Source organism: Nematostella vectensis, chromosome 6, assembly GCF_932526225.1.
Source record: "Nematostella vectensis chromosome 6, jaNemVect1.1, whole genome shotgun sequence".
NCBI classification, from domain to species: domain Eukaryota; kingdom Metazoa; phylum Cnidaria; class Anthozoa; order Actiniaria; family Edwardsiidae; genus Nematostella; species Nematostella vectensis.
Window position 1 is genome coordinate 13,930,598 of NC_064039.1, and position 23,065 is coordinate 13,953,662.

Here is a 23,065-nt window from a genome sequence, read left to right on the forward strand (position 1 = left end):
GTTGTGTCGTAATAGAGCAAGCATGGATTTCCTCTGTGAATTTATGTGTTTGTTATAAATGATAAATAATTGAGACTAATCTAGAAGAGCGATGCCCAGGCTCCTGCTTTACAAGCTTACTAGCCCAACAAAGCCCAGGGCATTGCAGGAGCAATTTTATTTTTGCTCCTATGCATTTCTTCTAAAATTTTATTTAAGGGGGGGGGGGGAGCCCTCATGGACCCCTTTTGATTTTCCAATGTACTTAAAACAACACTGCTTAAAAATATTTTTATGGGTAATGCAAAACAAAAGCTCTGATTGGTCAAGAGTTGTCAAGGGTAAACAGATGTACTATTTTCTAAAATGATCTTTGTTGTTGTTGGGCGGGGGGATTCTGTTCAAAATTTGTTTCGGTTCTGAATTCGTAAAAAAAGAAGCATCTTACGTTCTTGATGAGTTTACTTAAGAATGATTTGATTTTGCTAGTATCGGGCCTGATACGATATTACTATCGCAACAACCATACCTGAATTGGTTTCCAAGGCTTCTGATAGTGCATCTGACATTTCGCCCTCTTTATTCGGAATGATTTTCATAGCCATTCAGTCAATCGAAACCTCAGGAAGCAAAACAGTTCGTCCACAACCTCGTCCCCAGGGTCTTCTGGGTAATTTTCAATACAGCGCCAGAAGTTACTCGCAGCCGTTCTGGCTTTGTCCCCGGATTGGGGGGGGGGGGGGGGGGGGGGGGGGGACTCTCCAGAAAAGTAGACGAGGGTGCTCGGTCTTTTAGGGTATAAAATTCTTACCAACTGCTATCTACTGGTGTGTTTTAGGATTTTTCCGATTCTGCTATCTTTTAGGGGCTTTCACGCCGGGGGAGGAAATTTTTCCAATTCTGCTATCTTTTAGGGTGTCTCACGCTAAATGGTGGCCCAATCGCTCGAAAAGTATTTTACAATAAACCAAAAGTCAACTGATCGGTTGATACTTCCGGCTTTATTGTCGGTACGAGGGGGACTAGAAAAGTACAATAGCCTGGTAGCTGAACTCGACCCCCGGGACATAGCGGGAAAAGTAACATTCATCTGGTGTGAAATGTGCGTTACTTTCCCGGCTACCGGAGCCTGTGACGCTGTTAAAACCCCCGATACATGGCCCCAGTGTTTTCCGATAACGTCTTACCATAGAAAGCCATACATTTCCTTGAGCTGCCATGTTCAGTGAACAAAACTTCGGCGAGAAAAAGCGTATGCATGTTACACCCACTTCCGGGCCCTCTCTAGTATTTTCAGCACATGCTACCCCAAATTTAAAAATCAACAGACATCGATAGATAGAGAGTAAACTATATTTTTCTTCAGTCAATACTATCATAGATTTAGATTTGCAAGCAAGTATCTTTGTTAAAAAATTATAATTTGAATACGCCGGGGAAAAAACGGGGACGCAACTTCCAGTTCAGCGTTAATTCCCCGCCCCCTTTCCCGGCCTGTTGAGGGCTTCTGTTAAATCCCCTGCCCCCCGGTGGACTACAGGTGTTAAATAGGTGTTAAATCCCCCGCATGACCGCGTTACCTCCCTGGTATGTCCCGGGGGTCGGGGGATCGGGCTGTCAATTGACTTGTGCATAAATGACCTAATAAACGCCCCCTATCTCGCCAGGCATTGGAGACAGCTTATCGCAGAGAATATTATACAACAGACGGCTGTCACGAGGGGCCTGGGGACGAGGCCATCTGCAATAGAAGCCTCCTGCCTTTTCCAACGATAAATAAAATTCCCGATAAATCAAACCGGAAAATGCCGTTCAAGAAACATATTATGACCACTCTAATGCGGGCTCAGCTTAACCACAGCGGTAACTCACAGTACGCGCGCTATTACGTAAATCATGATGTAAACAAAGGTTGCTAAGGATTCCCGCCAGATTTTCTACAGACCCCGAACTGATCGGTCGACCTTTTTCTGCTCTTCTATTTTTTTAAAAATGTCTCACAGGAATCCAGTTTATCGGGGCGGCTCGATGAAGAATTTTTCCAGCAAAGACAAAGGTAAGTCACGTGAACAAACATACCACGTGATCAGAAAGTCATGTGACAATATCACGTACATTTGAAAGAAGAAGAAGTGAGACATCAAAAAGTTTCAAGAGACGGCATACAAAAAAAGCGACTCACAAAAGGCAGACTTTAACGTTTAACACTAGTGATTCGGGTAAAACGAACCATGGGCGGCCAATTGACATCTCCGCGAAAAAGAGGTTTATAGAATTCTCTGTCTGCAAACAATTTTAACGCATCCTTTTTTTTCTATTTTACTTTAGCTATTTAATTCTGGTTTTTATTTTTCTTTAGATATTATTCTTCGGCAAAAGGTAAGCTTGTAGATGATGCTTGTTACATAAATGGTTGTGATGGTAAAATGATGGGATGTATAAAAAACAACGCCGAGTGAGAAGAAATAAAAATAAAAAAACAGGCTAGGAACACAGTGAATATTTAATGTTGTTGATAATTCGGGTCTCAGTGAAACACAAACAAAGAAAAATTTCAAACATTTCTCACATCTAACAACAGATTGCCTCATCAATTAAAGCCGCATTGTCACCAGTTTACTTCCGGTCGATTACTCAACAATCTCCGATCATTTTTAACGGAAAACGCGAAAAATATTTCAAAATATTGAAAGCAGTGTGTCTGTTGTAAGTTTCTTTGAGAGTGTGATTGATAATTTAGAGCGGATGGCCTGTTAAATATCTCGGATTCTAGTAGATTCTTTTGTCTTTTAACGGTTGAGGTTTCCGTCGGACCTCCGGAAGACACTGGTGACAATGCGTCTTTAAGTTTTTATTGGGTAAAATGTTTAGGCTTTCTTTCTCAATTCATTCTCGGGCGAATTAACGATGACACCTTTTTCAGACCGAGGAACTTGATGCTGCAATGCAAGAGATGAAAAGACTAGAGTTGCAGGTCAAAACACAAAAGGTATCAATAGTAATTAGACATTGTCCAATCAGGGGCGTGTCTAGAGACAAACGAAGGGTAGCAGTGATTAACAGACCACATATCAATTAAGTTCAAATCGGCATCCTTAGCTCTGGTAAAAGGTCACTAGATCCATCTAGAAATTGTTTTTTTACAAATACACAAAAACCGGATTAACCGGAGTCAAATCTATCGAGTCACATGAGCAGGGTCTGGTTCAGACCCTTGGACGCCCCCCCCCCCTCCCTCTCGATACAATGCATTCATGGATAATAAAAATCTAAAAGCCATGCAGGGCATACAATAACAGTTTCCAAAGTTCCAAACTTGGATTCAATGGGACATATTAAGTAAACTGGGTTTATATATGACACAGCTAGAAAACTGTGAGCACGGTACCCATACATATTGCTATCACTTATTGTCTGTATTCACTTTGATCCTAGGAGGAAAACAACAACAAAAGACAAAGAGTTCAGGAAGTAAACAAGTATGTGAACCTCTATTCTGTTAAAAGGGCTGCATTAACTACAGGGATATGTATATAGAAAATGTGACGAGAGGAGGGGAACACATTGGTGAAGCTATTGTTAATATGATGGGGGAAGTGGGAGGATCAAGGGGGAAGGGAGGGTGGAAAGGGGTTTGGGGAAAAGGTTGTTATCCATATTGGTTAAAGCTGGTGGTAACATTTCTTTGTTTATCAAAGGTCTATTTCTGAGAACAGAAAACTAATGGAGGAACTGTTAAAAGAACAGGTTAGTGCTAAAAGAGAGATACTTACTGAAGATTTCCTTGCATCAAGATAATAAGAAACATCATTTTCTTGTAATTTAGGAGGAGAGAGACAAGCTAATGGAAGAGAGGGAGAGGTAAGTATTCTTCAATAACTAGGTTATGCCAAAAATGTATTAAAATACTTTACTTTTTGGAGCCTTTCATTTACAGTACTTACAGGTTCAATAGTGATGAGCAATGCTAATTAACATCTATTTATGCCAACAGCGCGATGTGTTTATACATTGCTGGATTAACCATCTCTGAGCTGGTTGACAGAGTAAGTTGATCTTTCAGGAATTCATGTGGTGCATATGCATCTACCTCTGATGATATACCCACCACTAACCAAAAACCAACAGCTAAAAATGCGTCTGATGCATATCACAGGTTTCCTGGAGAAAATTTCTAGCCACAAGATTATCCAGAGATTTTCAAATGAGTGATACTTAGTAAAGTCTCATCTTTTTTTCAGACGGTTAGCACATGTGATACATGCGAGACAGAAAGGTACACATTAAAACAATAAATAAAATAATACAAATTTAGAAACAAAATATATCTTCTCTTTTCAAATTTCTCTTTCATAACACATCTTTCTGGATTCTTTTCAGTTCCATTGAAGACCTGCGCTCAAAGAAAAGGAAAGCTGAGATAGAGCTGGTAATGAAACATTTTTACTATTGTTAATTATGTGTATCAAAATATCCTCAGTTTCAGTTTTTTACTCCACATGATATTTTTATGTCAGGCTGAGCAACAAGAAATCCTCAGCAACATGAAGAAGACTGGGGATGACCTAGACAGGTAAACCCCAATATTTCTTTTTCTCTTCAACGTCACAAAAAAGCTGAAACTAATTAAATGCCTTAATCTACTGTCTAGGGAAATTGAACTGCTAAAAAAAGAACTAGAACAAGCCAAGGCAAAGCCACTAACAGTAAGTAATAAAGGATTTCACATTATCACACAAAAAAATGCCCAGGTGAAATTTGCCTGAATTGACATTTTCACTCTGATGTCTCCTTATCAGTTATTTTAGCTTTCTGCCAACTGTGTTTCAGGAGTTTTAAGCATTTTTTTTTTTTCAAATTTTGGGTGAAAGCTGGCCAGAAACAGCCCACTGCATCGTTTTGCTAACCAGGCAGTTTTTGTGCGATACTATGCCCATTTGTGCTATACTGCCCATCGGGCTGTATTTTAGACTGTAAGACTTCTATTATAGTCTTAATGGCCAAGTCACCATACCATAGCATTCAAAATAACTAAATGGTTGATTTTTTAGGCTGAGACTGGGACTCAGGCATCAATAGAAATGTCTGACACACTAGTGCAAACAACTTGTGTCTTAACAAACGAATGCGAGACACAGACAGAGGCTACCTCCACAGACCAAGAGATCCAAACCGACCCACTACCAAAGGTCAGCACTACGTAATTACTAGAATCGTATAATTTTATACAATATACAATGTTCTAACCATGTTTATCTTTCCTGTTTTAGAGGAGGGGTAACCCTGTGACCCGTGCCAGGCGGCGCTTGAGGGAGAGAGTGCGTGATCTCCGAAACCGTCTCCTCCCTGGTGCAGCTGCTCAGTAGAAGGTTCCTGGCACACTTTGGTCAGGCTGTAAGTACTGTTGTATAGCACAATAATATGTGTGTTTTGAATGACGGTTGACATCAAAATTAAAGCGTTATTTTCCTTTTCTGTTGCAGGGATTGACTGACTTTCCATAGCTTAGCGATTAATTATTAATCTCATCAATTATTTATTACTTAGTACCTGGGACACTCCATATTCATTCTACTGATTGTATAATAGCAGTGGAATGTCAAAGGTTGAAGCTGACAAAAATGCTCAAGGTTGAAGTTGACAGACATGTACGATTCTAGTATCAGCTTAAACATGACAACTGGCTGTTTTACACTCACATTTTTTACATCTTTTATGAAAATGTACTATTTTGTTCAGGTACACCTTGTGGTCACTGTGCCATCTTAAGGGCCACACCCAGAGCACCTGTGTACCTTTAGGGCGTCATCTGCATAAGGTGTTCCGGATGAGTGGGGGTTAGGGCGGGAAAGGGTTCCGCGACACCATGTTTTCATGGGCCCCCATGATTCCGAGTTGGGTGTGGCCCCTCTAGATGTTGACTTGTCAACCCTTTGCACAGCCACATGAATGAAACATCTAAAATTGAATGCCTTGCAGTGAGTGTATGACAGTCAAGTTTGTATCTGTAAGTAGGAAAGAATTGTTAATGACTAGGTTTTAGCTTGTGCTGATGTACATAGAACTGTAAATGAGAAAAGAGAAAATAATATATTTGCAGTCACTACAGAATTGCATAACTTTGAATAAAAAGACTGCAAAACCTACTACACCATTGTACTAGTGTATTATTGGGAGGTAAGGTTTTTGTCTGATCCATTTTAGAGTTTAGGGAGTGTTCATTAAATAAACTGTTGGGGGGAGGGAAGATGTTGAAGGGGGCTCCTCCGAAAAAAAAAAGGAAATTCAAAGGGGGGGCTCTGATTTGGATTTACAGTTAATTATCAGTTAACAGGTACAAGTAGAAATAAAGTTCTTAACAGTAGAGCCTGCAAATCCACTAAACGATATTCATACAATGTTTCATATGTTGGACATTATCCTTTTTTTATATAGAAAAATGTTCTTAAAAACAATATACAAATCAAGAGACAAGTTCTCTTGTACAAATGTATACTCCTTAACATGCATCCTTTTAGGCGGACCATTTGACTTTTAAGGTGGGGGGGAGGGTGATTTTGAAAAAAAAAAACTGCAACCTTACCCTGCACAATTTTACATGATATTTCATGCAAAAAAATATATATGAAAGTATGAGGGTCAAAACTCTCGACTAGATCATCAGCTCGGACAAGGAGGACAACTTCGCAGTATACATTTCCTAGATTTTAAATACTTTTTTGTTTATTGAGGTCGTAGGGGGGGAAGGGCTCAAATTTAAGTATGCATGAAAATCAAATCAATCAAATTTAAGAAAATTGACCTCATTATTGTTTGTATGGAGCCATGCAGTACATCTGACAGTAGCCTTGGTGGTGTTTCTTCATGGGGAAAATTGTTATTTTGTTTACATCAAGCAAGATTTGCTGTTATTTTTTAAAGAGAAAATAAAGGCACTGATTCTTTTATATTTTATTTTATTTAAAATCCAAGCGTTTTTCACACAGCCCAAGACATGATACCTGACAACCATTGCCTTGACTACGGTAGCAGAATATAAATAATACGAAGCTTGCTTAATACTTTTAGAAAATCTCTGATAAATGTATTGCTGTCCCTTTTCACAGACTAACACTATTTCTTTATGCACAAGCTAACACTATTTTTCTTTTTTCACAAAAAAAGAAATTTCCCAGCAGGCCTATATCAATATATTGTACAATAATTATTTATACACGAATTTAGTAGAAAAATAAAATTGGTAACGATAAGCAAGTGTGATTTTCTGAGTATGTAGTATTACAATGAAGCGCAATGTAATGCAAAGCAATCAAGAGGTGGTGTGCCAAAAAGGTGAAAATATATAAAGGTGTGGGATGGATATTTTCTGGAATCGAACATTCATTGATTATTTAAACATGATGGTTTAAATTACTGAGTATAAGGCAGATTATCCTGGCATGCGATAAGCAATGAAATAAGAATTACTGAGTTCAGATAGGAGATAAGTACCAAGGGCGTACGCAGGGGGGGGGGGGGGGCATGGGGTCCTTCTAGCAGCCAAAAATACAGTAAATATATGAGAAATTATCTAAAATACAGGGGAAATGCATTTTGGGACCCCCCTGTCAAAAATCCTGGCTACGCCGCAGAATACAAGCACGACTCTACTACGTGTTGTAAAAGGTTCAGACACAAACGACGTTTTTCAAGCAATAGAACTACCAATAATAGAGACATTTAGCATCGCGTATTTTCTCGGAAACCTCAAACGTCAAACCTCTGAGTGTCATGTGACAAGGATTTGCGGTCAAGTTTGCAATCTGCGGTTTTCGTTTTTACCTCAGGAGCACCATCTAGCGGTAAGTGATTTATCTCAGCAGTTTTCCCCTCAAATTTTCTATGAGCTCACGTTTGAGAGACCATGAATTAGTGTTTTTAATCATTTGACTCTTGAAATAATATATTTTCCTTGACAATTTGCACAATTACTATTACTTTTGGCTCGGTTGAAGTCAAGCACCTGTTTTGCACTTTATTCCACCAAATGCCACATTTCCCGCCAAATGTGCTAAACTATGTTTTTCGCCAGAACGTCAAAAGGCAAACGGGTAACCGCGGTTTGATTTTTTTCCCCTGATAAACTGTCTGCAGAACTGTGCTTAGAACACAGATCAAAATATCGTAACTTGTAACACCCACGTCAGGCAACGTTAATAAGTCTCCTCAAAAGTGAAAATTCCAGAAGAGCTTGTGTGCCTTGTGAAGACTTCGATATTCTAATATTTCCATACTAATGGGCTTTCAGTAGTAGAAAACCTTCCCTAGGCCATCGATCACCGGTAACGTCCTTTACACCTCCTTTTTATCGTCGCTAGCATCAAAATCGTTGGAGCTTGATACCGTTATATCGGGGATATCAATGACCGCCTCCTTTGGGTCGACAACTGGGGTTTCGTCAATCGTGTCCAACCTTCGGAGCTGAATTGGTGCATCGTCGTCAGTGTCGAGATGCTTCCGATCTTTTTTCAACCAAAGTCCATTGTCCTGGTCATCGTCGTCCTTGTCTTCCTTGTCGGACTCTCTGCGCTTGTGCCTTCCATGTCCACCATGTCCACCATGTTTGTGCCTATGTTTGTTGTGTTTTGAGTGGCTGTGTTTTCTCTCCTTATCCTTAGTTTTGACCGCACCGTCCTTGACAAAGGATTTCCAGAGAGAGCTCTTGGTCATCTCATCGGTGATGTTGATCGGTATATCCACGGTGATCGAGCCATTGGCCGGCGTGTCGCCATTCTTCTCGGGCGGTTGCGGCGGGTTGCCATCGTCTTCCTCGTCCTGAAAAAACAGAGAGGAATGATTGAAAAACAGAGGGCGTGCTGTAGCCAAGGACAAGTGCCAAATTTATAGCCGGGATTTGGTGTTATGCTGCTCTGCAGGCTACTAACATAAAGTACAGTCACTGAATGGGAAAACAACTGTAGCATTAACATAGCGCTTATAAAGTATAAACCTCGTTCTATTCAATTGGAAAATTTACAAAATCCCCTATAGGAAACACCTGTTCTCGTTCCAGATGAGGCAAATGAGCCTTTTATTCGCCGGACACCAGCTATGAGCTGAATATTAGGCAATCCAACCCAATACCATGGGACACTGGACTCCCCCCTTGATGACCCAAGAACTGAAATTCCATGATAGAATAGGCCATTCCAGCTATAAGTTTGCGCGCGCATTACCACAGAAACCTACCCCAACTACCAGAATGCATCGCGCACATTTTTAAGCTTGCACCAAACGAAGCACGCTTTGCATGACGGTATTTGAGGTAGGTTTCCATGGTGAGTGCATGCATGCTTATAGCTGGAATGGCCTGTTGCAAGTAACGTGCGGACCCTCTGCAGGGTAAGTGCAAAGGCCAACCACGAGGGAAAGCTTAGGCAGGGAAACACAGGATAAAGGTGGTAAGAGTCAGAAATGGATTTACCTGGTCAACTGGTCCATCAATCATGTCTGCCATTGATGTGGCAAGCTTCTTCTTCTTGATCGTCTCAGGCATCAGATCGTCCAGTACTTCAAGCTCCTGTTTGGTAAACACCTTCTCCAGACCTTTCCTGACTGGGACTAGCAGAGCAACCTGAATAACACATCGCAACGCATCAGTCGGTGAACTATAAACAGCCCATACACGGGCTGTTACATAAATGGCAATGCAGAGAATTGGATACGACCATAAATGGCAATACAAAGAATTTGGTATGACCATATACGGCAATGCAAAGAATTGGGTACAACCATAAATGGCAATGCAGAGAATTGGGTACGACCATAAATGGCAATACAGAGAATTGGGCACGACCATATAAGGCAATGCAGAGAATTGGGTAAGACCATAAATGGCAATGACGAGAATTGGGTAAGATAATACAAAGAATAGATCACGGCCATATAGGCAATACAGAGAAATGAACACAGCCATGTAAGGCGTACAAGCACGGCCAAATTAGGCAATGAAACAAAAGAGGACAGAGTGATGAGATTAGTACAGCACAGAGGCTGACTTTTAAAAGATGACGTTCTGGACACAACCAGTGCGTACAATCCGTGAAAAAAATGCTGAGACCCCTACCAATATCCCCACCCATTTTAGAAAAAGGCCCTCTTAGATCAACAGACAATACCATCTCTTCAAAATCTCCCCGCCCCCACCCCCCAGATGTTGTTTCAAAGCACTTGTGTCCCAGCCAACATTGAATCGGGGGGGGGGGGGGGGGGGGGGTAATTGCCTTTTTCACAGGAAAATAAGATGTGATATTTTTTTTTTTGCAAGTGGTCAAAAAGTCTCAGCTATTATTGTCACTGATTGTAGCATGCGTGGGAAGTCACGTGTGGGGGCACTTCTGATACTAACCATGATGGGAAAAACAAGACCAGCAGCCGTAGACTTGATTACCCAGAGCAAAGCCAAGCAGATGACTTGGATCAGAGTAAACAAGTGTACTCGGGTGATCTGGATCAAGCGTAGGTACATCAAGTCTGGCTGATGCTTCACTGGCATAAACACTATCTTCAGGCGCTCAAAAAACTATAACATCAAAACAGATTAATGTCAGATGGTATAGGGTATGCTTCAATGGCAGAAACACTATCTTTAGGCGCTCAAAAAAACTATGACATCAAAACAGATTAATGTCAGATGGTATAGGCTATGTTACACTGGCAGGACACTATCTTTAGGCGCTCAAAAAAACTATGACATCAAAACAGATTAATGTCAGATGGTATAGGGTATGTTACACTGGCAGGAACACTATCTTTAGGCACTCAAAAAAACTATGACATCAAAACAGATTTTTAATGTCAGATGGTATAGGGTATGTTACACTGGCAGGAACACTATCTTTAGGCACTCAAAAAAACTATGACATCAAAACAGATTAATGTCAGATGGTATAGGGTATGTTACACTGGCAGGAACACTATCTTCAGGCGCTCAAAAAAACTATAACATCAAAACAGATTAATGTCAGATGGTATAGGGTATGTTACACTGGCAAGACACTATCTTTAGGCACTCAAAAAAACTATGACATCAAAACAGATTAATGTCAGATGGTATAGGGTATGTTACACTGGCAGGAACACTATCTTTAGGCACTCAAAAAAACTATGACATCAAAACAGATTAATGTCAGATGGTATAGGGTATGTTACACTGGCAGGAACACTATCTTTAGGCGCTCAAAAAAACTATGACATCAAAACAGATTAATGTCAGATGGTATAGGGTATGTTACACTGGCAGGAACACTATCTTTAGGCACTCAAAAAAACTATGACATCAAAACAGATTAATGTCAGATGGTATAGGGTATGCTTCACTGGCAGGAACACTATCTTCAGGCGCTCAAAAAAACTATGACATCAAAACAGATTAATGTCAGATGGTATAGGGTATGTTACACTGGCAGGAACACTATCTTCAGGCGCTCAAAAAAACTATGACATCAAAACAGATTAATGTCAGATGGTATAGGGTATGCTTCACTGGCAGGAACACTATCTTCAGGGGCTATGGCAACAGATCAAAGCAATGTCAGATGCCCGAAAAATAAGCAAACGAATCAGTGAGGTTAGAGTTTGCTTCACTGGCCATAGCAAAATGTTCAGGCACTTATAAAACTGAGACAACAAAACAACAGTCTGTGTGTAGCCATCTCATTACGGGACGACTGTTAGAACGTCGGGAAATAACACTCTTAAGATGGCTATTGCATTATGTGTTTGCACTCACCTGAAGGCCTTTGAGAGCAGAGAAACCCATGTATAAGAACAGTCCGTATAACACTGGCATAGGGATGTGCTGGAGAGAAGAGAGATACATTCGTAAATATATGAGAACAGAGAAACTCATGTATAGAAAACCTGTACAACAAAGGCATAATTATGTACTGGAGCGAGATACATTCATGAATATACAAATACACACAGAAAACAAAATTCCTTAGGTTAGTCATTTCCCTAAAACACTATGTAGATGTGAGAGAATATAACAGGCAGATGAGAGAGTAAAACAAAAGTTTTGGTAAAAAATATGTTTTATGCAAATTGTTTCTGTGCCTTTGCAAATTTTCTACAGTGAAAGAGTGGGGCCTAATGACCTTACAACATATGCGAGGTGGCACATGACTAGAACATACCTTCAAAATTGGAGTCATCAGCACGCTGAGTCCAATAAGTAAGAAGATGATGAAGCCTGTCACTCTTTGCTCTCTGTGGTTGATGTAAAAAGGGCATTATACAGTGGTATTAAAAAACAGCCACCTATTACGTGATCACTCTCTATTATTTGCCCAGCTTTAGGCCTGTGTGAAATAGTTACTTAAAAGCCGAACTAATTTTTCTTATAGTTAAGACACACCTTACTCCCAGAAACTTTGTTTTCTCTCCAGGAGCCGTGACTTCAGACTCCACAAACAAGCTCTGCACATGTGATACAGAGAGCACAGTGGCTGCAACAACCCAGGGAAGGCCAAGGATAGAGCAGATCCCAACAATGATAGCAACAACAAGCAGATCAAGATGGTAGCCAGCACCTTTCTAAAAATTAAAGTACCAAGACATTAGGATTGAGGATACAAAGCAGATCGAAGTATTTGCCAGATAGCATTTAAATATGGCTTATTTATTTACGGTTTCTTAATTTGCATTGATTGGAATTTACTTATAAATTGTTTCTAGTGCTGACAGGCAATGCAAAAGTTCTTAATCTCAACCATTGGTTGATTTATCAAATGATTGTCTGCATACAGTGGAGTTGCGCTTTTGGCATGTTCATTCAGCTCGCCTCATTCCACTAAAAATCCCTCCAAATCCCCACATTCAAACCCCTATACAGTAGAACTTTGCCTCTGCTTGTTTCTTCAGCTTCCCTTATTCCACTAAAAATGCCTCTAATCCCCAATTCGAACCCCAAAGAGGAGAAAGCCCACCTTGAGCTTGTGTTCACGTCTGTTGACAATCAAAGCAGTGATCTGCTGATCCATGAACACGAGGATGGTGGCAAGGATAGCAGGGATGGCAGCAGCAGGAATGGTCCACCCAGGGTTATTACCGAGAGGCGGTACGATCCAGCTACGCTTGTGAGCAGCAGTCGGTTGAAATGACAAGGGGATCATAAGTTTGGGCGTGTCGACTCCTATGGCATAGTCCAAGCCAACGGCAACCATAATAGAGATCAGGACTGCAAAGTCTGAAATCTTGGCACGGACCTGTAAAAATAATGAACACATTCATTGAAATAGTATTTTTGAAAACAGGATAAAGTATCATTTGATAGGCATATGAGAAATACACCTCAATCCATATCAAAACATGCTAAGGGAGAATTCAGGATATCCAATTACGCAATATCGTTTTTCTAATTTCTCTTGTAGAGCGACAAGATATGTGTAGCCAGTCATTTACTCCTACCCAACTGTTGATCACTAAATAGCACTAAAACGGGTTATATTCAATGCATACTCTCATAGTAAACTTTCTCAGAAAATATCTGTATCTTAATTTGTAGTAAAGCCTCCTGTATGTAGTATGTGACTATATAATCAACCAATAAAACAATAATTTCATTAACTTTTGTATTTACCCACGAACAAGGTACACTTTATTTAATTGCCTTTATAAACAGAACCATGTCTTTAAATTAATATTGTGTATTGTAATTTGCATTTCATTCACAACAAACATTTTATTTGTTGTTTCTTTCATGGAAACGATGCATCTTATACCTATAGCATTCTAAAACATGAGTAAATGGTATAGTTACAATATATAGCATACTAAAACATGAATAAATTGTATAGTTACAAAGTATAGCATACTAACACATGAGTAAATGGTATAGTTACAACTTATAGCATACTAACACATGAGTAAATGGTATAGTTACAAAGTATAGCATACTAAAACATGAGTAAATGGTATAGTTACAACTTATAGCATACTAAAACATGAGTAAATGGTATAGTTACAACTTATAGCATACTAAAACATGAGTAAATTGTATAGTTACAACTTATAGCATACTAAAACATGAGTAAATTGTATAGTTACGACTTATAGCATACTAAATAATGAGTAAATGGTATAGTTACAACTTATAGCATACTAAAACATGAGTAAATGGTATAGTTACAACTTATAGCATACTAAAACATGAGTAAATGGTATAGTTACAACTTATGGCATACTAAAACATGAGTAAATGGTATAGTTACAACTTATAGCATACTAAAACATGAGTAAATTGTATAGTTACAAAGTATAGCATACTAAAACATGAGTAAATGGTATAGTAACATACGACTTATAGCATACTAAAACATGAATAAATTGTATAGTTACAACTTATAGCATACTAAAACATGAGTAAATGGTATAGTTACAACTTATAGCATACTAAAACATGAGTAAATTGTATAGTTACAACTTATAGCATACTAAAACATGAATAAATTGTATAGTTACAACTTATAGCATACTAAAACATGAGTAAATGGTATAGTTACAACTTATAGCATACTAAAACATGAGTAAATTGTATAGTTACAAAGTATAGCATACTAAAACATGAGTAAATGGTATAGTAACATACGACTTATAGCATACTAAAACATGAATAAATTGTATAGTTACAACTTATAGCATACTAAAACATGAGTAAATGGTATAGTTACAACTTATAGCATACTAAAACATGAGTAAATGGTATAGTTACAACTTATGGCATACTAAAACATGAGTAAATGGTATAGTTACAACTTATAGCATACTAAAACATGAGTAAATGGTATAGTTACAACTTATAGCATACTATAACATGAGTAAATGATGCATCTTATACCTAGAGCATTCTAAAACATATATTATACCTAGAGCATTCTAAATGGTATGGTTATAGCCTTACCTTTGATGGGAAGTAGGAGGAGGAATGGAAATTCTTCAAGGTGATAGCAAGAACAAATGTTCCAAAGCAGAGCATGACGGAGAGAAGAAATACATTTTCACTGCAACCATCACCACGCAGCTCCCCACCTGCTCGGACGCAGTCTGGTATTGGTACCCACAGCTTAGTCAGGTTTTCCACTTCTTTCAGGACAAATGAACCATTTGGAAAGGATACATTAGTCATGACTGTCTCAGGTTTGATACAGAAACACTCATGATGTTCTATGTAGCCTATATGAATCGGATAATCATCCAAGATATGAAAAAGTTTCTTAAACCCCTCATAGATGTAAATAATGGCAATCAAGGTAGCAAATGTCTCCTCAGTGAAACGGGTGAAGTAACAAATCATTGCACTTGCATCAGTGACAACAAGGATTAGGCAGAATAACATTGTCCATATGCCAATCCAGAGACGGAAGGAGAGGTACTCCAGGCCGACCCTCTCGCAGAAGGTATAAACAATCTCCTCAAAAACTAACATAGGACCTGTTGCTCCTAGAATAATCAAGGGCTGTCCACTGAATAAAGCAAACAGGATGCCACCAATTGCTCCTCCAAGCATCTGTTCCATTGCACCCTGCAAAAAAAAGCATCAAGTATAAGCAACTCAAACAGATACAGCTGTACTTATTGTATGGAAACACACAGGGCTAGCTAGCGGCATGGCTGTGGGGAGATGAAAAAGGGGCTCCAGATAAAATGAGAAAAATCAATAATTTTTACCGTAAGGAATAATACTTTGTGTGTGGTGAGCCTTAAATTATCCAGTAGTTTTAAAAATCAAGCACTACTTAACTAGCTACTATAATAGGCTAGTAGTTAGGAAACGCCCATTATACATTGGGCCCTTCTCCTAATAGCATAGTTTTCTTTAAATTGCAAAAATTGAAAAAAATCTGAAACAAACAATAACTAAGATACTCCCACCCCCTACAGCTACACCTGAACAAGATTGAACTGTTACAAATATGAGGTTCTTATTTGAGATGGAAATCAAAATCTCTTGGTTCTGGAACTGTTTGAACACCATGTTGTTTTACTGCAAATAAGCTTGATAACATTTCCATTGTATGGTGCTGTTTGCTAGCCATTTTCCTTGGGCTACATATTTTGCTTGTGGGAGTTGAGTACCCACTTACCATCATGTGCCCTGTCTTGGTGCTCATCAGACCCCCAAATGTGATGATAGGGGTCAAGCAAGCAATGTAGATGAAGATGACAGACGCAATGGATTGGAGACTGAGGACATCTCTGAGATCCCCTGGCCACAACCGTTTCCTGTATCGCTTCATATCTGCTATGAGTCCTCCAAACCACCTAAAACGAAATAAACATCACATCCAGCTTTCCACATATTTGAATCAAATTTGTGTTTTATTGAACAAGCATATCAATCTCACAGGATTCATCTTGCATGACAAATATTTTACCACCAGCAAAAAAATAAGCTGAAATAGCTGTGCAATTCATTAGCAAACAAGATCCCCTTGTGTCAATGTGAAATTTAATTAATCCTACAATAAGAACAGCAATTTTATGCTCCCGCTAAATGCCAAGTCACACTAAGCATCCATTAATCGACTAATCAACTAATTCAAGCGAGTAACCAAGATATTTTCTATGAAATATTGTCAATAACTTGTCAAACTTAATTGGAGCTTTCTTGCAAATAAACTGTTGTACTTTCAATGATAAACAATAACAAAGAGGTGGTTGATCGACATTCTTTAAACATAAAATAATCCCTGGGTAATGTAATATTTAAATATTCAAAATTAAACAAAATAACAGTGTCTCAAAGTCAGTATTTATGGTTGAGATTGGTCAACCCTTCTAGGAATACCCCTACATACTGTACTGTACTAAGACAACTCATTTCAGTATAAAAAGAAAAAAAAATCCTGTTATCAATGCATTTAGTTTGAAGGTAAGAACCCACCTGCCAGTTCTCCTAAGGGCCTCCTCCCTGTCCCCAGCAGGGTCATGTTCCTCCCCAAGATCGTCATGTTTCCTTTCTCCCCCATTAGCTGTACGATCGAGACGCTTCTCCTGGTTGGGCACAGTGCTAGGCGGCTCTATACGGATGTTGGGATCCCATTCACCTGGGGGAAGCACAGTTACCTACAAGTAATTCACATAGTTGTCTTCAGCACTCCAAGTGAAGAGTAAACATACATGATTAACAACTTGGATTTATTCATTGTTTACTAACCAATATTTTTAATGGATAAATCCTTCAGACAAAGTGGAACAAGATTTGTAACCCCTCTTACATGTTAATAAGTGTTTTGGCCAGCCCCCCTTCTACCACCCTTATTATTTTCTGATGGTTAGGAACAACATAAAAAACAAGGGAGTTGCAGTTTGTTTACTCAGGTAAACAAGACAAACATCAAAACCAGTTTCAGTACCACCTATTCCATTTTGTGTACAAATGGAAATGTGATGCAAATATCAAAGAAAACATTTATTCAAAAGACACTAACCTGCATTAAAAACTCATCTATTGCAGCTAAGATGTCTTCTCTGCATTGAGCTTTGTAGGCAACTTCATGAAAAATCTACAAGATAAAAATTAAACAGATTAAAATGACAATAATCAGTGTTAAAAATATTTTTTTCTTAATTTACTAGGTTTGGGCGGCTTTGTGGATTTTGGTGGCAAAAGAAGCCTGCATTCTTGAAATACTGTATAAGGGGAATACGGAAAAAAAGAGCCGGCAAAGACCAGAAAACAGCAGGCGATCGCTGGTAGCCGGCCACTATTTTGAACCCTGATAATGTACCTTCCATATAGTAAAACTTCCAAATTACGCCTACAAACTCTATTTCTCTACTATTTCTCAAATAGTAGAAAAGTTTGTTACCTCATCGGACATAAGAGTAGCCATTGCTCGTCCAACTTCATGGTAGCGCCCTGGTGTGCTTGGGGGTCCCATCATGATAAAGATAAACCTGGTAGGAATAGGCACTTCTGTCATATCACCAAATACTTGACCGGTCTCCAGGCGTACAAATGCATTGATTGGTTTCTTGAGAAATTCCAATTCTCCCACCATAGCAATGGATGCTTCAGCGCCAGTGGGTAGCTTTTTCATGAAGGTATAATCATATGTCTAGCGATAAAGAAACCAAAATAAAGTACTATTCTTGCAGCTTACAGAAACGTAATGGTGAAGTCAAAGGCATATGATAATTATATCAGACAGCTGCCTATGATTCATGTCTGGCAGATGAACACTGCTATGGATTAAAACAAACTCAACTCCAAGCCAGAAAAGGGAATCAAACCCAGAGATACAGTAGGAGGGTTCATGCAAGAGGTACAGACAGTTGTCCTGCTCTACCAACATGCTACATTATCATAACCCTGAAGATGAAAAGCACATTTTCATATGGTTGGCCATCTCTACACAAAATTATATTTGATGGGTTATAGTCATAACTTTATTTTAAATGTTTCTTTAATAGTAAAGGTACGCCAAGGTGTATTTGCCAACAAGAAGCTATGCCCTTGAAGCTTTGTGTCAAGTGTGTGCCAAAATTTACTCATCAAAACAAACCTGCTCCTTGTTATTTGTATCTTCATCTTCAGCTTTTCCATCACCCTCTCTGCCCTGTGATACCAGATCAACAGCGGATGGCAATGCTCTAAAGCTGTTAGCACTGTCTGAATCCTCTTCTTCTTCTTGTAACGCGGATAAGTTGAATGGCACTGACCTGGACCCTTCCTTGATTGTGTTCTTGTCAGGTGGGGCTAGAGTGGGAGCTGATGACTTGCGGGAGAAACCTTGCCCCAGGTGAAACTTTGATGAGGTTTTTTTGTGAGATTTTGTGGTGGTATTTTGATGCTTGTGCTTTTGCAGGAAAACTTCTTTCATTTGTGCCCTTAAGTCTTGTTCAAGTTGCCCAGAGTTTACAAGGTCATCAAGAATCAAGTCTAGGGCAAAAAAAGTAAATCAAGAAAGTATTAGAAACTATTGTATATATTTTTAAAAATTTTGTCTATGTTGTGGTTTGAAATGCTTCTTGGTTTGAAATTGTTAAAACCAGTTTGAAAAAAATGCAAACTATGCCACATTTGTTGTGGTTTGAAATGCTTCTTGGTTTGAATTTTTTTCAAACTGGTTTTAACAATTTCAAACCAAGAAGCATTTCAAACCACAACATCTACCATAGAAAAAGGTGAAAGAGATAATTGCAACATTCTAAATGTTTAGAGCATTTGTTGTAATTTGTTATAGAATATGCAAAAAAATACTATAAAAGAAGCAAGCTTTTTATACTAACACAAACCTGACTTTTTTAATGATTCAAAGATGGTAAAGATATATAAAGGGAACAAATAATAAAACTCACCAAATATCTGTGATGTGTTTATTGCATTCATGTGCAATAACATTGTTCCATGAAGGATACAACTTCTGAGCTCAAACACACTGTACAAGGAAAGCGTAGCCACATGAGGCTTACTCCAACGGTCTCCAACCTCCTCCACATCCTCTTCAAACTTCACCCAACGTGCAGTCTCCTTCCATACCCCACTGCCATCTTCCTCACATTGATATTCCTCTAGTTCCCCAAAGATCTGGTGATCCGCAAAGTCTCCTTCCCCGAGAATGAATCGCACCTTCTCAGATGGAAGGTTGGAGTGGGGATCAGGAGGAGGACCTTGCAAAATATCATAGTATAAGATAAAAACACAATTTTCGGACAGTTCGGACACACTTTTTTCCTTATACCAGAAAAAAGGTACAAGTATGAGCTAACACAGTTTCAATGAATTTACAAAAAAAATACACATGGGGTAAGGATAAATTAGTTAAAATCAAATTTCTTGCAGATCTAATGACACGAGCTTTTATTTCTCTATCATGTTCAAATAAACAACAAGCTTGGATGTTGAAACATCATTGAACAAATACAAATTTATTGTGATTAGGTAAGTGCATAACTTACATAAGGAATGTAACTCTTAATGTAACATGTTTAGTTATTATCTGGACAATGTAAACAACAAAATCCGACTTTCTTTAGTTTTTCAAAAAAAAACTAAATGTAATGAAAAAGTAGCATTCGTAAAATGACGATTGAGTTTAGAAGTTTAGGGTTAAACCAGTCACCACGCTTTAACAATACAGCACATGCATAGCCTAAGGACACGAAGCGAAATTATTTCCGATTTTATCGACGGAAGCTTTGAATGAAAATTATTAATCAATGCGGCCTAAAAAAAATCTCAAAAATATAAAACTAACAATTCAAAATCACCCACAAATGAGATTCTCTGATATTTTGTTTACTAAATTGATTAAGGGATTCACATAAACAAACAAACAAACATTTCCCAATATGAAAAATTGAGCAATGAGGAAGCCATTTAAATGCCCATTCTAAAACGAGGACCGTACTTTCGATTTTATCGCTTTCCGTATCATTAAGCTACATTTTAGACAAATACTGATCCTAGATATGAAACCTGCCTTCCTCGAGTATCCTGTCCCGTCTTCTGCTGCCGGTGCGGTGACGATGGCGGTGCCCATGACCATGTTTGCTTCTGGCAGCCCCGCGTCTCGTGTTCGTGTCATTCCTCAAATGAAGAGGGAGATGGACTCCAATATACAACTGCCGATGATCTGAAAAAACAAGTGGATACAAAATTACGAACTAACAAACACTGTAACGAGAGAATCCCAAATAAGGGTGGAAATAGGACACGAATACGCGGAAAGTTGCTGCTGGTATCGGGCGGTGTAAAGTTATATGGACGTACTTCGGTAATCGATTTCATCGAAATAGTAATTTGAACTCTCTGCGACTGCAATATCTAACAAGGCACTGTGTTCGCTCGGCTCATTGTCCTAAATAAAACAAAAAAGTATTGTAGAAATCGAATAGGTAAAAATTTGACAAGAAGATGAAGATTTCATAAACTGTTCTACCTGCCCGCTAAGGTCAGCCATGTTTGAAAAAAAGTCACTTTCGGACCGGCCTCGATCTGACGCAGCCACATGAGAGGCTCACGTGCGCGTAATAACATGCATAACTTGCAAATAGCATGAGCAATAAAGAAAAAAAAAATAGGAATAAACAAAGAGAAATTGAGTATGAGGCTTGTTTATAAGATTATGGAAATTTTCAAGCATGAAAAAATTCGCGTACGCTTGTAGGGCTATTATACAGCGTTTTGTAAAGTGTTGTTACCGTATGGGGATGTACAGCCCCACTTATAAACCAATCAGAGCCAACAGAGCAGTTTCTAGCTGTAAGTATAATCAAATGTTGTATCTCTGAGTAGAATTATTACAGCAGACATATTATCTATATAAAGTATTCCACAATATAGTGGAGCCATCTGGACTCAAACATAGACATGACATGTGGAAATTTTGTGACCCCTTAGCTATAGCAAAATTTTGTTGCTTTACTGTTTTGAGTTATTTCCCTAATTATTCCAAAAGAAAATAATAAAATACTTCAGCAGATACCTCGGGCTTTTCTGTGGAAATAACTATCTTTAGTGAGATAAATTTTAATCTGGATAGAGGCCAATTTAAAAGTTATTGTTTGCAACCTGTCACTCCAAACTGCCGGTTGCAGGCGCCTTATAATCCAAACAAGACCAAAATAAAAACATACGCGGATTTTAACATATTAATAGAGGGTTATTATAGATCAAAACCTCAAATGTATTTTTTTTAAATGAGCTCCATAAAATTAACACATAACTTCTCACTTCAAAAAAAGCAGAATGAATTCGAAGCATTTCGTTATTTCTTCGGTACACGTTGTGGCTTTGGTGCACAGAGAGATGAAGACGAAAGTTCCTTCTCCTTCTAAACTTTGGAAATAAATATCTGGAATGACTTATGAATGGTTGTCTTCCAATGTTTGACTGTATCAAACACCATGATCATAAATCTGATTATAAACGGAGGCTACCCAAAAGAACAGAGCGCACGAGGAAATAAAACTCCTCAAAATGGTGCTTTCTCGTTCCTTCGCTAAATACGACAGTACCCCGAGTTCTTATGAACATTAATAACACAAGAGATCCTTCGAAAACAATAAACGAAGTGCGGTTTCTTTTGTATTCTAACGAGCGGCCATGGGAAATTATTCTCGCGTGGCGAAGGTGCCAAAAATTATTCTTATGATCACCACAATCCATCAAGTTCAACGGCACGAGAACTATCGCGTTTATAATTGGGTCTATCGATCGGCCATGTTATGTGTTACCTGCTATATCAGCATCTGCAATGGAAGGCGTGAAAACATCTAGAGTGTGGGGATCTAGAGCAGGAGGATTGGAGCTCTGCAACGAGAAGTGAGGATAGAACCACACAGTTTGCAAAGGAAAGACTATAAAATAAAATCGACCAAGCTTACAGTTCGAGGCCGACGCTCTGGAGATACTTGAGGGATAAGTTCCTGTCTCTCCGATGGGGTCGACATTCTCAATCAAGCTAACAAAACCTTAAATGTTCGATAGAGTTCGGAAAGGCTTCATCTCGTCACATTTAGGTTGGTTTCGTCGATGCCGGTCTAAGAACCAGACCCCCGCAAGCCTTATTGAAATTCCGTCAATAACAAAAACATTGTCCAATCAGAGCGCTTGTAAACATCAGTCAAGCGAGAATGCTATGTCATCGTGACAAGGGATCGAATACACCTATTTCAATAAAGGTTTGCAAATGGCGATTGGCATTTCTACGACCGAAAGTAACCATGTGTCTCGAAGAATATGAATAAATCAAAACATTTACCCATTAAAGGTTACCAATTTAACATTTTTAGCTTTATGAATAATTAGTACCCATAAGCCATTTACCATTTGCACTGACAACCTTTTGTGAAATAGGTGTATACAGTAAAACGCTGCTATTCAAGTACAAGTGGCCATCGTACAAATAAATAATTGTCGATTCATAAGAAGTTACAGCGAACTCCTTCCCAGCAAAATTCGTCAAATAAGGCGTATTTATTTGGCATTGTAGACGTTTTATGAGGTATAGAGCAAAGTCACACGAGATAAAGCAAGAATTATACTCAAAACCGAAATTGCACAACGTGTTTTTTTCTTTTATGCATTCCATAAGGT

At 38.7% G+C, this 23,065-nt stretch overlaps 2 protein-coding genes across 4 annotated transcripts; one reads left to right on the top strand and one right to left on the bottom strand.

Annotated features, from left to right (window-relative positions):
* Positions 1-1,882: 1,882 nt before the first annotated feature.
* LOC116614754 lies at positions 1,883-6,085 on the top strand. Of its 2 annotated transcripts, none has more exons than XM_032376122.2 (14): positions 1,883-2,035; positions 2,339-2,358; positions 2,903-2,968; positions 3,415-3,458; positions 3,678-3,726; positions 3,806-3,840; positions 3,974-4,025; positions 4,221-4,255; positions 4,360-4,408; positions 4,497-4,552; positions 4,631-4,685; positions 5,031-5,168; positions 5,250-5,373; positions 5,463-6,085. In XM_032376122.2, the coding sequence occupies exons 1-13, from the start codon at positions 1,972-1,974 to the stop codon at positions 5,343-5,345; spliced, it is 759 nt and encodes a 252-aa protein (XP_032232013.2). In that variant the 5' UTR covers positions 1,883-1,971; the 3' UTR covers positions 5,346-5,373; positions 5,463-6,085. The 2 variants fall into 2 exon arrangements, with proteins under 2 accessions (XP_032232013.2, XP_048584753.1); XM_048728796.1 differs by lacking the exon at positions 1,883-2,035 and adding an exon at positions 2,070-2,244.
* An 833-nt stretch (positions 6,086-6,918) lies between these two features.
* On the bottom strand, positions 6,919-22,538 carry LOC116614753 (sodium-driven chloride bicarbonate exchanger). 2 transcript variants are annotated; one of them, XM_048728794.1, is made up of 17 exons: positions 22,354-22,538; positions 22,204-22,279; positions 20,448-20,600; positions 19,324-19,635; positions 18,528-18,904; positions 17,832-18,080; positions 17,451-17,525; positions 16,904-17,085; positions 16,104-16,281; positions 14,921-15,541; positions 12,948-13,226; positions 12,377-12,555; positions 12,156-12,228; positions 11,750-11,818; positions 10,367-10,540; positions 9,443-9,592; positions 6,919-8,793 (listed from the first exon to the last, which is right to left on the bottom strand). In XM_048728794.1, exons 1-17 carry the CDS (start codon positions 22,417-22,419, stop codon positions 8,311-8,313), a joined length of 3,696 nt encoding a protein of 1,231 aa, XP_048584751.1. In that variant the 5' UTR covers positions 22,420-22,538; the 3' UTR covers positions 6,919-8,310. The 2 variants fall into 2 exon arrangements, with proteins under 2 accessions (XP_048584751.1, XP_048584752.1); XM_048728795.1 differs by lacking the exons at positions 22,204-22,279; positions 22,354-22,538 and adding exons at positions 20,738-20,825; positions 20,907-21,323.
* Positions 22,539-23,065: the final 527 nt, after the last annotated feature.